This window comes from Phycodurus eques, chromosome 3 (assembly GCF_024500275.1).
Source record: "Phycodurus eques isolate BA_2022a chromosome 3, UOR_Pequ_1.1, whole genome shotgun sequence".
Lineage (NCBI taxonomy): Eukaryota > Metazoa > Chordata > Actinopteri > Syngnathiformes > Syngnathidae > Phycodurus > Phycodurus eques.
This window is the reverse complement of record NC_084527.1, coordinates 29,486,535-29,504,059: the sequence shown is the minus strand read 5'-3', so window position 1 is coordinate 29,504,059 and position 17,525 is coordinate 29,486,535. Positions and strand designations below refer to the sequence as shown.

The window sequence follows — 17,525 nt, the reverse complement described above, 5'->3', positions numbered from 1 at the left end:
CGTGAGTGAATGTGACTCATGGCACCGGTGCTGTCCGCCACTGTGAATATGGATCCACCCCCAAGTCCCAAACTCTGAGGGTTCAGGAGAGAAGTGCAGAGCAGGGCAGCAATAGCGCCATCTACCGCTGAACCCCCTTTTTCAAGCATGTCCCTGAAAGATAACAATCACACCGCACCTGAATGTATTGACTTGATTTTCAAATCATATTTTTTAGCTTGTATAGTTTATGTCAGTAATGGGCTGAGAGCTTGACAAATCTTCCTTTCCATTCAGCTTGTCCCGTTAGGGGTCGCCACAGCCTCACATCGTTTTCCATGTACAATAAATCTCACCCTTGACAAATACGCTGAATAAAAGAAAAATAAAAATAAAAAACTGGATGGGACGGGATGAATTTCAAAGAAAAGTCAAAATGAAATAAAAACTAACTCTAATGGAAAAACCACAACTATTGTAACACTGGTTCGAATTAGTCAGGAAATGCAACTTGAGGTAAATATGTAAAACTTTTGAATTTCAGGCTTTGGAGAATTTGTCAAATTTGAAGAATGGGAATGGTTGGAAGCAGAGTGTGGGTTCTCTGAGGCGGGCTCTCCTATCTCTGGGTTTGAGGTCACCGAGGTAGTTAAAAAGCTCCTCGGTGGCAGGGCCCCGGGGGTGTATGAGATTCGCCCGGAGTTCCTAAAGGCTCTGGATCTTGTGGGGCTGTCCTGGTTGACACGCCTCTGCAACATTGCGTGGACATCGGGGACAGTGCCTCTGGATTGGCAGACTGGGGTGGTGGTCCCCCTTTTTAAGAAGGGGGACCGGAGGGTGTGTTCCAACTACAGGCGGATCACACTGCTCAGCCTCCCTGGTAAGGTCTATTCAGCGGTGCTGGAGAGGAGGGTCCGTCGGGAAGTCGAATCTCAGATTCAGGAGGAGCAGTGGGGTTTTCGTCCTGGCCGTGGAACAGTGGGCCAGCTCTACACCCTCCGCAGGGTCCTCGAGGGTGCATGGGAGTTCGCCCAACCAGTCTACATGTGTTTTGTGGACTTGGAGAAGGCGTTCGACCGTGTCCCTCGGGGAGTCCTGTGGAGGGTGCTTCAGGAGTATGGGGTACCGAACCCCCTGATACGGGCTGTTCGGTCCCTGTACGGCCGGAGTCAGAGTTTGGTCCGCATATCCGGCAGTAAGTCGGACTCGTTCCCGGTGAGGGTTGGACTCCGCCAAGGCTGCCCTTTGTCGCCGATTCTGTTCATAACTTTTATGGACAGAATTTCTCGGCGCAGACAAGGCGTAGAGGGGGTCCGGTTTGGTGGCCTCAGTATTGCATCTCTGCTTTTTGCTGATGATGTGGTTCTGTTGGCTTCATCAAGCCGTGAGCTCCAACTCTCACTGGGGCAGTTCGCAGCCGAGTGTGAAGCGGCTGGGATGAGAATCAGCACCTCCAAATCTGAGACCATGGTCCTCAGTCGGAAAAGGGTGGCATGTCCTCTCCAGGTCGGGGATGAGATCCTGCCCCAAGTGGAGGAGTTCAAGTATCTTGGGGTCTTGTTCACGAGTGAGGGAAGAATGGAACGGGAGATGGACAGACGGATCGGTGCGGCGTCTCCAGTGATGCGGACTTTGTATCGGTGCGTTGTGGTAAAGAAGGAGCTAAGCCGAAAGACGAAGCTCTCAATTTACCGGTCGATCTTCGTTCCTACCCTCACCTATGGTCACGAGCTGTGGGTCGTGACCGAAAGAACGAGATCCCGGATACAAGCGGCCGAAATGAGTTTCGTCCGCAGGATGTCCGGGCTCTCCCTTAGAGATAGGGTGAGAAGCTCGGTCATCCGGAGGATCTCAGAGTATAGCCGCTGCTTCTCCGCATCGAGAGGAGCCAGATGAGGTGGCTGGGGCATCTGATTCGAATGCCTCCCGGACAGCCTCCCTGGTGAGGTGTTCCGGGCACGTCCCACCGGGAGGAGACCCCGGGGAGGACCCAGGGACACGCTGGAGAGACTACGTCCTTCGGCTGGCCTGGGAACGCCTCGGGATCCCTCCGGAAGAGCTGGATGAAATGGCTGGGGAGAGGGAAGTCTGGGCGTCCCTACTAAAGCTACTGCCCCCTTAAAGTTAGTACGGTTTGAATCGGTTGAAATGTTAAAGTCGGAGGGAATAATGTGTCAAATTTGTCCTAATATGGGAATTTTTGGGTGTGGAAAATATGGAATGTTTTTCTGTGTGGGGAAATTTTAGAACGTGGAAAATATTTTATAGTCATAAAGGTTTGAATCAGCGGAGAAATTGAGAACTTTGGGGGGGTAAAAAGGTGGAAAAATTGGGTGAAAATTGTGACATTTTTGATGTGTGGGAATTTTAAGAATGTGAAAACTATTTAGTAGCTGGGATGGTTTGAATGGATCGAGAAATGTTGGAGGCAGGAATAATGTAGAATATCTCCTAAATGGGACTTTTGTTGGTAAAAGTGGAAAATATTGAAATTGCCGTACCTGGTTAAATAAAGCATTCAATAAATGTCACATTTCGTGGTGTCTGTGTGACCCAGTCTTTACACCCATTATCAAACTAAAACAGAAATTCCTCTTACCGTGCAATTTGTGAACATGTCCCAGTGTCTGCAGCCACTGCTGCGTGAGAGAAGGAATCTTGTGGACACTTGCGCCTCCCAAGTTGACTGACGCACACGGACACAACAATGACGCAGAACAGCAGCATCAGTGCGCAACATGCATACAGTCGCCCTTTTGACCTGGCCATGGCTGCGTCGCCTCTCGCCAATCATTCAGGTTTCTTCTGAAACTTGACTTACCTATTTAGAAAGACAGTATTTGAACTGTCCGAATGTGTGTGTGATTGGGTAAGAGTGGAGGGAGGGCAATACATCTCCAGAAAGTGGGCTGAACTGGGAAGTCAGGTTCCACCTCTGCCTGGAGCGCAAGAGGGGGAGCAAAAGCTGTAAATTGTGTTGAGTCGAGCTAATTAAAGTCTGCTGAATTCCACCCAAAAGTTGAAAGTTATCTCAGATCTCATAAAAAGATAAAAAATAATAATAATAATTGGATGAGCTGCACAAATCAAACAAATCCTATGATGGGTTATTACTGCTTGGGAAAACAAAAAGAAATATATTGACAAAAACGTTGGTGCCTAAATTGTCCTCCAAATCGGGAACGTTTGCATATTTCTCAAAAACATGCACGTTAGGTTGAGTGAACTCTCTAAAGCACACGTGTCAAACTCAGGGCCTGGGGGCCCGATCTGGCCCGCCACACTATATTTTTGGGCACACGAGAGCAAACAAAAGTGTGTTCTTCATATTTATTGTGAAATGGATGAGTTCTTTTGATTATGGCAGAAATTTTTGGAACAAAAATGATAATTTTCTTAACTTTACAGAAATTTCAAGGACTTTTTTTTCAAATTGTCAAACTTGTGGCCCGGGGGTCCAGACCCAGCCCGCCACATCATTTTATGTGGTCCGCGAAAGCAAATCATGTGCGTCGACTTCGTCTCTTGCTAAAATACCTAAATTGCAGATTGTCTTCACTTTTAATAACATTTAGATATCACAAGCATTTCTTTGTTACCTAGCCAGCCTTTTAAAACAAATAGAAAAATAGCTTTTTTTGTTTTTGTTTTTTTTACTGGCTTCTAATTTCAAAACTACTTATTCCTCAATTTGATTTAAGTCTAGTTCCCCGTCATAGTGGCCCTTTGAGGGAAACCATAACTACGATGTGAAATCTCGTTGCTGTTGATTTCCGATTTAAGATGGCGGTAGTGGCCTCGCCAGAAGATGGACAACCAAGGAAGACCTCCCGCTTCTTTTCCCAGACAAAACATAGTGGGGGACAAAAATGTCAAGGAGACCACCGACGCATCATAAAGCTCTGCATTTGCATATTCTGAATGAATCGCTTTAATTTTAAATGGTTTGTATCAAGCGTTTCCCTTTGCTGCTTTATTGATCCCTTTGAGTCAAGCATGTGTGTGCCAATGAAAAACAAACATTAGTTTGACCTTTTCTAAAGAAGTGTTTAGGGCCTGACCGGAATTTATGAAGGTCACAAACTATTTATGTCAGATTTTGGGATGCCCCTATAATTGTTACAGCCGTGGATCTGAAGACAACCCCTCAAGTGCCTTAAAAAGAAAATGTGTGCTGTGGAATATTATGTGGTCCAAAATATATGATTACCTCGAAATAATTACAGGATTACTCAAATAGATAGCATTGTCATTGCTTCAGGCAAAACTAAATTGCACCAAAGCTCCATCAGTATGCCAATTTACTCTGTTATTCGTTTTACAGTCACTCACATACCAGAGTAAAACACACATAATTACACAACAAGAAACATCTTGACTGGCCTCTGATTGGAATCACTTCCTGTTTTGTGATGTCCTGCTGATAGAAGTCCAAAAATTACCAAGCGAAGCAATTAACTGGCGCCATTCTTGGCTTTGTGTGGTCCTGAGATTTGCGCGCGTATCGCGAAATTCTTCAGGGTCGGTTAACTTCTGTTGGACACGACCAAGATTATGTCTAACTGCGCGGTTCCAAATGCATCATGGGTAGTGTAGTTTACAACAGCTGTTTTGTCTGTTGCGAAGCCTCACTTTCAAAATAAAAGATTTCCGGAAAGGGAACGTCCCATTTCACAGACATTCTTAGAAATCCCACGCCCTTTCTCTACAAGACACGCCCCGCTTCAACATGATTGTCTCCTGCGTCGCGGGAATGGTAGACTACGCAGATATAACGAGATGTCTTGCCCGGACGTCTGTAAAAAAGTGTTTCGGCTTTTGTTCATTTATTACCTGAAATGTAAAAGTGTTTAGGCTTTTGTTAATTTGGGTTTCTGAAATGTAAAAGTCATTTTTTGTATATATTGCTTTGCACTTCCAGGCTACCGTAGGGTCACATTCCCAAAATCTCAATCAATCTATCTATCATTCAAAATGTCAAAAATATTATTATAAAAGCCTTACCTGAACTTGGGCCAATATTCAGCAGTCTGACTCTGAATGAAGTGCATTATAGCAATCCGGTTTTGGGGCGAGAACTGAAGCAACGTTCGGCGTAGTTTCGAAGTTTATTTTGAAATGCATAACCGGATGTAGTTACGCACATTTCTTTGTTGTTATCTTTAGATTTGGGTGTCTTTCCCGGTGGGGCTTCAGAAATTTACGACAAAATTATCCTGTCAGCCGTTGGTCGCCACTCCAGACAGAAAGGCAGAGTGTCAGGTGGTCGGTAGGGGGGTTTATTTGGATTTTTTTGTAACATATAAGTGGTGTGTTTTTCCATTTAGACTTACATTGTATGTTTCGAAGAAATGTGTGTTTTGTTTTTTTTATATGGAGCGCTATCCGCCTGTGTGCACTGCAGTGGTGCACACAGGCCAGGAGGGAACACCTGTGTCCCTTCACTTCTGCTCTCCTGTGGCCACATTATGAATGTTGAGCACGCGCGGGGGGGACAAAGAAAAGAAAAGACTGACGTCAACGCCAGTGTTTGTCATGAATGTTGTGGCCTATGGTGTCCTGTGTGGTGATCATCTTTGTAGCTGCAGTCTGAGTTTGTGTGCGTGTGTGCGGGCTGGATGTGGGGGCGTCTTGAAGCTGTCAGACAGGATGCAGGGGGCGCGGATTTATCACAGTAAGATTACCCAACCATTTTTGGTGAGGCATCTTGGTGGAGCTCTGAGCACAGTTGAAGAGATGCAATTGGCTGTTGGTTTATTGTTATGCAATCACAAACACGTTGTTGTTGTTGTTTTTCTGTTGTTGTTATTTATTTATTTATTTATTTTTAAACTGAAATTACACAGACTTCATATCACCCGTTTGCTTACCAAGTGGATCTCTTTGTGCAGCTCCTACTGAATTCAAATTTTGAATTCGTGTGGGCATACAGTGGGTACGAAAAGTATTCAGACCCCCTTGAATTTTTCACTCTGTTATATTGCAGCCATTTGCTAAAATAATTTAAGCTAATTCCCCCCCCCCCTCATTACTGTACACACAGCACCATATATTGACAGAAAAGAATGGAATTGTTGAATTTTTTGCAGATTTATTAAAAAGAAAAACTGAAATATCACACAGCCATAAGTACTCAGACCTTTTGCGGTTTCAAACAAAACTGTTAACTCTGTGAGTGCAAACAAATCGTGGTCTTGTGAATTGCGCATTTTCACAAAACCGATATTCTCACCCCTCGCAGTAAGTAGTTAACATTTTTCTTTTCACATTTGTGTTAACCATGAGTTTAACCAGAATTTTGATTTATATAGAACCTTTGTTTATTTAAAATGTTCAATCATCAATTAAAAATATGCATTTTTAATTATTTTTCCCCAGACCAAATATCCACTAGTGAATAGTTTCTCAAAACCTTGAAAAATTACAAATCGGCTTACGTTTCGGGTGATTCCTCGATCTCCTTCTCTTTGCCCCCAAGCCAAGTTACAGCATCCCCCGGTCTACTGTAGATTTTTTTCCAAGCAGTTCCAAACTCCTACACCTTAGGACTCAGACCAAACATCTACAACATTTAATGCGGAGTATAGCTCCTCAGACAAGTAATGATTCTACATTTCAAGTCCTTCAATTTACAATTTATCCTTGTTATTCCTCGTCTTTTGTTGTCATGACAACAAAACAAAAACAAAAGAACATAAACAACAGCGCTGAGAGATCCAAATATAATGCTAATGCTAATGCTCTCCATTTGGGCTGGTTTCGGAGAGGGTGATGACATCTAATTCAAAGGGATCTATCAATTATACGTCATAGTTTCATACATGAACTCCATAAGTGTGTATATGAATGTATGGTGGTGACTGTAAATTAAATAACTAAATTAACAAAATTAAATTACTTGCCTAAGCAGTGTTATCAGTGCCAAACACGTCTTCATTGCAGAAAAATAACAAAAGGAAACAGCAATGTTGGATGCATGTATGTCTGCATATCGCCAATTAAGAGTTAAGCGCCGCTCTGTCTTTGGGGCCACCCGCCGGGAGTCAGCCAGAGGTCAGACGGACTGCAGAAGTGTTGGATGATCAATCACTCCCGGGGTCCCCTGGACCGGCGAGCAATCCCAGGATCCCACTTCTGACACCAACTGTTTTGGCAAATCTTTTTCTGACAGAATAAGTAAGGAAGCAACCTTGTCTTTGTGGGTTTTTATTACAAAAAGAAAAGTCTTTGCAAAGAGAGGAAAAGGTACAAGTCTTACGAGTTGTCACCCCTTACTGAAGCCCTGACCAAAAAAAAAACCCTTCGTTATATTGAAGTGAGCGAGAAAGAGAAGGAAAACAAACAATGTCCAGCTGCACTCAACTTATCTTTATCGAAAAACACCTAGTAGTCACAACATAGCTAACGACCTCTTGAAAAACAGCTAGTAGTCACAACATAGCTAGGAACAAGTAGTACGCACAGCATGGCCGGAGAAACCGCTAGTAGTCACAGTGTAATACTAAAGCATGTGAAGTTTTCATAAAACTAATAGAAGTAATGTTTTGTATATATAAAACGTACATTTTCCAACTCACACTCGTATATTTAACTCCGGTGCTGTCCATTTCTTCTGATCGTCCTTGCTGATCGTCCTTGAGATGGTTCTTCACCTTCATTGGAGTCCAGCTGTGTTTGATTCTACTGATTGGACTTGATTAGGAAAGGCACACACCTATCTATATAAGACCTTACAGCTCACAGTGCATGTCAGAGGAAATGAGAATCATGAGGACAAAGGAACTGCCTGGAGAGCTCAGACAGAATTGCGGCAAAGCTCAGATCTGGTCAAGGTTACAAAAATAATTCTGCTGCATTTAAGGTTCCTAAGAGCACAGTGGCCTCCATAATCCTTAAATGGAAGACGTTTGGGACGACCAGAACCCTTCCTAGAACTGGCCGTCTGCCCAAACTGAGCAATCGGAGGTGAAGAGCCTTGGTGAGAGAGGTAAAGAAGAAGCCAAAGATCACCGTGGCTGAGCTCCAGAGATGCAGTCGGGACATGGGAGAAAGTTCTAGAAAGTCAACCATCACTGTAGCCCTCCACCAGTTGGGGCTTTATGCCAGAGTGGCCCAACGGAAGCCTCTCTTCAGTGCAAGACACATGAAAGCCCGCATGGAGTTTGCTAAAAAAAAAAAAACACCTGAAGGACTCTAAGATGGTGAGAAATAAGATTCTCTGGTCTGATGAGACCAATATAGAACTTTTTGGCCTTAATTCTAAGCGGTATGTGTGGAGAAAAGCAGGCACTGCTCATCAGCTGTCCAATACAGTCCCAACAGTGAAGCATGGTGGTGGCAGCATCATGCCGTGGGGGTGTTTTTCAGCTGTAGGGACACGACGACTGGTTGCAATCGAAGGAAAGATGAATGCGGCCAAATACGGGGGTATCCTGGACGATAACCTTCTCCAGAGTGCTCAGGACCTCAGACTGGGTCGAAGGTTCACCTTCCAACAAGACAATAACCGTAAGCATACAGCTAAAATAGCGAAGGAGTGGCTTCAGAACAACTCCGTGATTGTTCTTGAATGGCCCAGCCAGAGCCCTGACTTAAACCCAATTGAGCATCTCTGGAGAGACCTGAAAAGGGCTGTCCACCAATGTTCACCATCCAACCTGACAGAACTGGAGAGGATCCCCAAATCCAGGTGTGAAAAACTTGTTGCATCATTCCCAAAAAGACTCATGGCTGTATTAACTCAAAAGGGTGCTTCTACTAAATACTGAGCAAATGGTTTGAATACTTATGGCTGTGTGATAGTTCACTTTTTCTTTTTTAATAAATCTGAAAAAATGTCAACAATTATTTATTTTTTTTTCTGTCAATATGGTGTGCTGTGTGTACATTGAGGGGAAAAAATTACTTCAATTATTTTAGTAAATGGCTGCAATAGAACAAAGAGTGAACAATTTAAGGGGGTCTGAATACTTTGCGTACACACTGTATACTCTGCTGATAAAATGTTGTTGTTTGGTGTGTCTGCGTGAGGTGTGTGCGTGCCAAGGGAGGAAATACCCAGGGAGAGATTTGAGTTAAATGCAGCAATGTGCTACGATAACAATTTACGATTGGCTGGCGACCAGTTCAGGGTCTACCCCGCCTCTCGCTCACAGATAGCTGGGATAGGCTCCAGCATGCCCGCGACCCTAGTGAGGATAGGCGAACGAACGATATATTTTCCCCAAAACTATCACGACAGTATTGTTGTTCTTTAAATGCTTCTGAAATCAGGAAAAATAAGGCCCGCGCACACAGCTGTTCCCAAAAATGTATTGCACATCTTGTGTACACCTGAATGGAATAGCTCACGTCACATGTAAACGGTTGACCGCAGATCTCCAGTCGGAATGATTTCAATCGGATTGACAAAAAAAAGTCTCCATGTAAACACGGCTACTGTGTGGTTGACTGAAGACGAGCCCTTCGCCTGTCAATCAAATATATGTTGATGTTCGCTGTCGTCAACTACTGGCTGACTAATGTGTGCCACTGAGGTTATGCTTAATTCACAGGTAACATTCCTGTGTTTGTGTTATTTGGGGACTAACACACACACACAACAACACGGAGCGAAACGCTGATGTTTTAAACAACATTGCCGCGTTGGAGCGAGCTGTTTAGCCCCTTAATTCGCGAGCTCGTTAGCTCGCAAATAAACAGTTAGCTTTCCCTTAAGTGTCTCCGTTGTGCGACTCTACGTGCTGCACATGGAGTCAGGCTGTGGAGTATTGGACGGAGCCAACACCGGCAAGAGTGTACTGGTCTGCCAGCGTTATGCAGCAGTAATGACATAGCCGTCCAACTCTTGTCGGCTCACTGTGTGATCTGCATGCCGGCTCACCACAAAAATGACAATTTATCGAGTCTGGAAATGCTATCGTGTCCATTTTATTTATCGAACGATAAGTCAATATAGTAATTGTTGTGACAGGCCGACTCATTCCACTTTATTTCATGGAGTGTGTGGATGTAAACAATCAAACCAATATTTTGGATTTCATGGATGCTAAGTGTTTTCCTCTCCATAGACGATCATTTGAGAAAAAGTAACACGCATAACATCTATAAAATCCATAAAATTTCGAATGATAGCCCATGATAGAGGTTGAAGAAGGCATAAGTAGAGATGTCCACATACATTTTTGATGGTGATTGATGATAGTTTCTAACATTAAGCGACATGGAGCTTTTTCTGTATAGTGAGCGCATATGGAGAGTTAAAATGTCTATAATGTCCATAAAATCCAAAATATTGGGCTGATCGAAGCTGGGTCATTCTATGAAAATGGTGGCTTTCTGAACAGTGATTTCATGGTTTTTTTGTATCCTTTTTTAAATGCATAAAAACTTGTCCATAACGAACACCATGTTCAAACATAAGAGTCTCTATACGTGCACTTGGCACCAGGACACCCGAGGTCGCAGTTCAATGATCAACTTTGTGGTTGTGTCATCGGACTTGCGGCCGCATGTCTTGGACACTCGGGTGAAAAGAGGGGCAGAGCTGTCAACTGATCACCACTTGGTGGTGAGTTGGCTCCAATGGTGGGGGAAGATCCCGATCCGACGTGGCAGGCCCAAACGTATTGTGAGGGTATGCTGGGAACGTCTGACAGAATCCCCTGTCAGAAGGAGTTTCAACTCCCACCTCCAACATAACTTTGCTCATGTTCCGTGGGATCCGGGGGACATCGAGTCCGAGTGGACCATATTCCGCATCTCCATTGCTGAGGCGCCCGACCGAAGCTGTGGCCGTAAGTTGGTCGGTGCCTGTCGTGGCGGCAATCCCTGAACCTGTTGGTGGACACCAGCGGTGAGAGGGATTCCGTCAAGCTGAAGAAGGAGTCGTATCAGGCCTTTTTGGCCTGTGGGACTCCTGAGGCAATTGATCGGTACCGGCTGGCCAAGCGTAACGCAGCTTTGGTGGTCGCTGAGGCAAAAACTCGGGCATGGGTGGAGTTCGGTGAGGCCATGGACAACAACCGGCTTTGAGGAAATTCTGGTCCGCCATTCGGCGTCTCAGAAGGGAGAAGCAGTGCACCAACAACACTGTGTATAGCGGGGATTGTGCGCTGCTGACCTTGACTCGGGACGTTTTGAGTCAGTGGGGAGAATACTTTGAAGACCTCCTCAATTCCACCGACACGCCTTCCCATGAGGAAGCAGAGTCTGGGATCTCTGAGGCGGGCTCTTCCATCTCTGGGGTTGAGGTCACCGAGGTGGTTAAAAAGCTCCTTGGTGGAAATGCCCCAGGGGTGGAGGAAATTTTCCCGGAGTTCCTAAAGGCTCTGGATGTTGTGGGGCTGTCCTGGTTGGCACGCCTCTGCAACATCACATGGACATCGGGGAGAGTGCCTCTGGATTGGCAGACTGGGGTGGTGGTCCCCAGGGGGACCGGAGGGTGTGTTCCAACTACAGGGGGATCATACTCCTCACCTTCCCTGGTAAGGTCTATTCAGGGGTGCTGGAGAGGAGGGTCCGTCGGGAAGTCGAATCTCAGATTCAAGAGGACCAATGTGGTTTTCGTCCTGGCTGTGGACCAGCTCATCACCCTTGGCAGGTCCTCGAAGGTGCATGTGTTTTGTGGACTTGGAGAAGGCGTTCGACCGTGTCCCTCGGGGAGTCCTGTGGGGGTGCTTCGGGAGTATGCAGTACTGAACCCCCTGATACGGGCAGTGCGGTCCCTGTACGACCGGTGTCAGAGTTTCGTCCGCATTGCTGGCAGTAAGTCGGACTCGTTTCCGGTGAAGGTTGGACTCCCCCAAGGCTGCCCTTTGTGATTGATTCTGTTCATAACTTTCATGGACAGAATTTCTCGGCGTAGCCGAGGCATAGAGGGGGTCCGGTTTTGTGGCCTCAGTATTTCATCTCCTCTTTTTGGAGATGATATGATTCTGTTGGCTTCATCAAGCCATGATCTCCAACTATCACAGGAGCGGTTCACAGCCGACTGTTAACCAGCTGGGATGAAAATCTGTGACCAGGGTCCTCAGTCCGAAAAGTCTGGCGTGCCTTCTCCAGGTTCAAGGAGGAGTTCAAGTGTCTTGGGGTCTTGTTCACTTGTAAGGGAAGAATGGAACGGGAGATGGACAGGCGGATCGGTGCAGCATTTGCAGTGATGCGGACTTTGTATCGGTCTGTTGTGGTGAAGAAGGAGCTAAGCCGAAAGGCGAAGCTCTCAATTTACCGGTCGATCGACCTACGGTCGGTCACGAGCTGTGTATGCGGGAACAAGATCCCGGATACAAGCGGCTGAAATGAGTTTCCTCTGCAAGGTGTCTGGGCTCTCCCTAAGAGAGAGGGTGAGAAGCTCGGTCATCCGGAGGATCTCAGAGTAGAGCCGCTGCTCCTCCGCATCGAGAGGAGCCAGATGAGGTGGCTGGGGCATCTGATTCGAATGCCTCCCGGAAGCCTCCCTGGTGAGGTGTTCCGGGCACGTCCCACCGGGAGGAGACCCCGGGGACGACCCAGGACACGCTGGAGAGACTACGTCCTTCGGCTGGCCTGGGAACGCCTCGGGATCCCTCCGGAAGAGCTGGATGAAATGGCTGGGGAGAGGGAAGTCTGGGCGTCCCTACTAAAGCTACTGCCCCCGCGACCCGACCCGGATAAGCGGTTTTCTACCGCTTATCCGGGTCGGGTCTTTACTATCTTAAAGTTGGTACGGTTTGAATCGGTTGAAATGTTAAAGTAGGAGGGAATAATGTGTCAAATTTGTCCTAATATGGGAATTTGGGTGTGGAAAATATGGAATGTTTTTCTGTGTGGGGAAATTTTAGAATGTGGAAAATATTTTATAGTCATAAAGGTTTGAATCAGCGGAGAAATTGAGAACTTTGGGGGGTAAAAAGGAGGAGCCAGATGAGGTGGCTGGGCATGTGGTTAGGATGCCTCCCGGACGCCTCCGTGGTGAGGTGTTCGCGGGCATGTCCCACCGTGAGGAGACCCCCGGGGACGACCCAGGAGACGCTGGGAAGACTTTGTCTCCCCCTGGAAGAGCTGGATAAAGTGACTCGGGAGAGGGAAGTCTGGGGGTCCATGCTAAAGCTACTGCCCCCGTGACCAGACCTCGGATAAGCGGAAGCAAATGGATGGACATATTGAATGGAAAGTGGAAAATGCAAGTGCATGACTTCAAATAATAACTTTTGAATTTGCAGAAAAGCTTCGGCCACTTTTTTTTGTTTGTTTTTTTAAAAGATGTTGCACTCTACGAACAGTCACAATTTCCATATTTTGATACAAGAAGAAACATAGCAAGAAGTTCATGGTACAAATGTTGTATAGATGGATGGATAACAGTCTCCTGATTTCAGTTATAGTCTCTTCCTCATCACTCTGTCTCTCCTTCTGTTCTTGTTTTTTCAGAGAGCGGATAACCCTGAGGCACGGCGTCTGTCTTCATTTGTGTGAGAGAACGGGAGAAGGAGCACCGCAAACGCCACAAGCCTGAAAGCATGCATGGAGAGACCGTCCCTCTATGCCAAGAGCTGAAATGTTCGGGTTGAAGACCGAGGATGTCGTATTAAATCAGCGGACTATTTACGTTCAAGGCGGGGGCAGTAAGAGCTGGTTGACACAAGACTGTTCGTGTGGTTTGATACTTGTCCCAAACTTAATCCAGAAAAAGACTTAAGTCTTATCAGCATCTCTCCTATTCTGTTAGATTCAGCCTTGTGGAACCAAGCCCAGATGGAGTGGTCACTAGAGAGTGTGAGGGAGATGGTGGCTGGAGGGATGCAGTCTGTAAGAGAGTGTGAGGTTTGTGCTTGCACTACAGTGGCGTGTGTCCTGCTGTTGTTTTTGTGGTACTGCTACAGGGTAGGCCGTGATCATAGCTCTACTCCATTGCGGGGAAGGTATCTGACTGGTCCCGGCAGGATCGGAGGGGTGGTGGGGGGATTCATTGGCTCAGACTGTCGTAATAGAAGCAAAGGGAAACCTGGGTCATTGTTAGAGGAGCAGAATGGCTTCGCTTTCTGCCAGTCGGCCGACTGTTTCCGCTGCACCAGTGCTGGAGAAAGTCTGAATCAGAGGCTCTATCACAGCTTGCAGGAATACGCCAAACGTTACACCTGGTCAGGTATGGGGAGAGTGCACAAAGGAGTTCGTGACCAAGGCCGATACCTTAACAGCCGACCAACCATCCAGCGGCCTGAGGTCTTTTTCCTCCCTGACCTACCGTCGGCTCCTTTCTTCTCCAGGGAAATTCAAAGACATGATGTGGAACTCCTGGAGCAGAGCTTCCCTGCCCTTCTGGCTGAGTTTGAGAGCATCTACAATCAACCCCCAGTCCACAGCGGCTCCCCCCTGCCACCGGGATGGAAAGTCAACAACACTCCTCGTGGCCAATGGTGGACCTACTACCTGGTCAATCAAGGCACCCCTCTGGTACTTAATGTCAGGAGGTGTCCACGGGCCTGGAGGGTGCTAAGCCAGCTGCGCACTTTCATTGCCAACAACGTGTTCGGAAATGCCTGCTTCTCTGTGCTGTCACCGGGAGCTCTCATCACTGAACATTATGGTCCAACAAACGTGCGACTGCGCTGCCACCTGGGTAAGCGTGCAAATTGGGTGAGCTAAAACATATTCAGTCAGATGTGCAGTTTTGTTTTTTTTATTCCAGTATCATTTCAAACTTTAGTGTTATCAGTCACACTTTGACAACATTTTTTCTTTCACTACTTCACAATTAAAATCTAATCGTAGTTATCGAGCTGAAGCTTCAATGTAAAGTTCCCCTTATACATTTTCACAATTGAATAACTACACTTTATTAAGTATAAAATATATTTGGGAAAGAATAAAAAACAAAAAAAAACGCCGATATATGTTACAGTCCTGTGAAGTCAGCTACTGTGGTGATCAGCCGGGAATCCTCTCAAGTCATAATGACATGGATACCAAATAACTCTCATTATATATCCCCCTGAGCTCAAATCTGAGCGATTTGTGCAGACAGGACAACAAAAAGTACACAAGTAGCAATTACAGGCCTGTTGCAGCACAATGTAAAAGGTCTGCAATAGTTATTGGTCATTTTAAAAGTGATGAATTTTGATCGTGCTGTTTTTTTGCTGGCAGGTCTCCGAGTGCCCTCCTCCTGTGAGCTTGTCGTCGGTGGAGAGCCACAGTGCTGGTCTGAGGGCAGCTGTCTGCTTTTTGATGACTCTTTCCTCCACAGGGCCTTCCACGAGGGTAAGAAGGTCTTAGAATGTCATCTTTTTATCTGGAATGTAGAGTGACCTAAAAATAGAATGTAGAATAAACTATAACTGAAAAGGAACAATGAAATGTTTCTGGGATTATGTTTGTAGGGGTTGCAGAGGACGGCCTTAGAGTGGTCTTCATGGTTGACCTCTGGCACCCAAATGTGGCCGCCGCCGAGAGACAAGCCTTAGACTACATTTTCACTCCAGGCCGCTTAGAGGAGAAGGAAGCCAAATAGGCGAACATACTGTATGTGATGAGTCATGTCCAAGCAAGAGGTAGAGGGCGTGCGTGTGTGCTGCAGAACAAATGTTTCTCTCTGCTTTCAAGACCAGCTCTCACATTCACCGTGTGCTTCATTTTCCTTTTCATGTCTCTCAGAGCTCAACTGAGTAGCTGCACAATTATTGGCCCCATGTCTGTGTTAAACACAGCCGCATTTAGCAGCACATTTTGATATATTTGCAGTGAGTGCCAGAAGTATTTGGACAGTTTTGCCTTTATACACACACCACTACAACGGATTTGAAATAAAAGGTGATGCAAAACTAAATGCGGACCAGCAAACAAACAGAAAGTGAAGGCCTGGCAAAGCATCTCCACGGAAGAAACATTTGGTAATGTCCATGGACTCCAGACTTCAAGTGGTTATTGACTACAATGTGAACCCTCATAAATTCTGGAAGTCTTCTTGACATCTGGACTGTTTTATTTCAAATCCATTGTGGTGTCTATTCACACAAAATACTGTACCTCAAATCTGTTATCCAAATATTTCTGGATCTGCATCACTGGTCATGCCATGCAGGGCAATGTTTGCTTCTTTTTTAAACATCTAATTTCACGTTGGCTTTTTAGGAACTTGTCAATTTTTGCACTAATCTGTAAAGCAGTGATGTAAAACACCTATGAAATCCACAAGTGGAGATGATTACATTTGATATTTAACTGATAAAGCTAACGTCTAAACGAGATGTTTGTACCACTTGTCTCATCCGTATACGTTTGATAACGTCAGTCATCACATGAATGTTTACAGAGCTAATGCGGCTGTGGTCCTGACTCTTGCAACTGTGCTTGCCAATTGCGCTCAGTCCCCACCTGCTTGTAAAAGACATGGTTGAATAAGCACATTGATTTTTTTTGTTAGATTGTATGAGTCAAACTGTGCAGATACAATGGAGATGAATCGTGTTTGTTAAATTTGCTAAATTATGGTAATGTGGTTGTATTTGATATTACATTTGTATTATTGTAAATACATAAAGAGTTTAGGTTAAACTGGGGGGTGGCCTGACGTGTTTAGGAATAATGGTCTTCGATCCTAACTATCGTGTTGTCGACTTATTTAATTTGCCGGCCTAAACACTTTGTTGATTGACAAATGTATTCTGTAAAATACTTATGAAGTGGACTACGCTACTGTTCTATTTGATTTATGTTATGCATGACCTGCAAACATCCATAATACATTTATATAACTTGAATCCATACTTATCGATACATACATTAGACAATTTGTGTGCTGTTTAAAAGGGCCTTTTTTTTTTTTTTTTTTGCACATCAAAAGTAATCTCAAGCAGCTTTGTGTTGTTTGCAAATATAACACTGATGTTTACAATGTCTGAGAACAATGACACTCACATTGAGCTGTCTTTTTTACAATTTGGATTTAACCTTATGAAGAAGAGCCTAATTCTCAAAGCTCGTTCTTTAGACTTCATGGCGGAACGACAACAATGTGTTTACATTTGGATTAGAACCGGTAACAATCTTGAACTCGCTTGTAAAGACGCTACAGCGACCTCTTCTGTCTGAATTGATCATTACAGGACACTGGTGCCTACTGCTGTTGCCATCCACGTGGCAAGGAACTGCAGAGAGAAACTATTTAAAAGACTGACATTTGGGTGACTTTTTTTTCTTTTCTTTTTTTTTTTAAATGTTAAAGTGCAGCAGTCTGAGCTTTCTGACTGACTTAGCAGGAGATTTTGAATAATGCATGTGGGAGCAAAGACATGGGTCAGTCACAGTGCCTTCAAAGGTCTTTAAAAACAACTTTTGAAATTTAGTACGTCGTATGATGTTAATGTGTGGTGGGTTTTAGCCAACAACAGTTTGGTGGGAATATCAACCATCCATTAACCATCAATGTTGGTCTTTCTATGCTGTTCTATTGAAAATGTTCCTATTATGTTGCTTCCTTGTGTGGATTTTCAACAGTATTTCTGTACATTTAATAAATGGCCAAGAACATGACTGTATTAAACGAGGTGTTGTCAGTTTTTCCCTAA

General features: G+C 45.1%; 2 protein-coding genes across 9 annotated transcripts in view; one reads left to right on the top strand and one right to left on the bottom strand.

Annotated features, from left to right (window-relative positions):
- The window catches only part of ggt5a (gamma-glutamyltransferase 5a), a 15,997-nt gene extending 10,947 nt beyond the window's left edge, over positions 1 to 5,050 (bottom strand). For 3 of the 5 annotated variants that reach the window (XM_061673042.1, XM_061673047.1, XM_061673046.1), the window contains exons 1-2: positions 2,579 to 2,894; positions 26 to 153 (exon numbers count right to left, since the gene is read on the bottom strand). In XM_061673042.1, the coding sequence (XP_061529026.1) occupies positions 26 to 153; positions 2,579 to 2,748 (298 nt within the window). In that variant the 5' untranslated portion in view covers positions 2,749 to 2,894. Of the gene's footprint in view, positions 1 to 25; positions 154 to 2,578; positions 4,544 to 4,983 lie in introns of those variants that run through there. The other 2 variants (XM_061673045.1, XM_061673044.1) reach the window with 2 other exon arrangements.
- On the top strand, positions 4,717 to 17,525 carry asphd2 (aspartate beta-hydroxylase domain containing 2). 4 transcript variants are annotated; one of them, XM_061673051.1, is made up of 4 exons: positions 4,717 to 4,735; positions 13,390 to 14,578; positions 15,106 to 15,219; positions 15,339 to 17,525. In XM_061673051.1, the coding sequence occupies exons 2-4, from the start codon at positions 13,714 to 13,716 to the stop codon at positions 15,467 to 15,469; spliced, it is 1,110 nt and encodes a 369-aa protein (XP_061529035.1). In that variant the 5' UTR covers positions 4,717 to 4,735; positions 13,390 to 13,713; the 3' UTR covers positions 15,470 to 17,525. The 4 variants fall into 4 exon arrangements, with proteins under 4 accessions (XP_061529035.1, XP_061529034.1, XP_061529032.1 ...); XM_061673050.1 differs by lacking the exon at positions 4,717 to 4,735 and adding an exon at positions 5,144 to 5,241; XM_061673048.1 differs by lacking the exon at positions 4,717 to 4,735 and adding an exon at positions 5,144 to 5,248.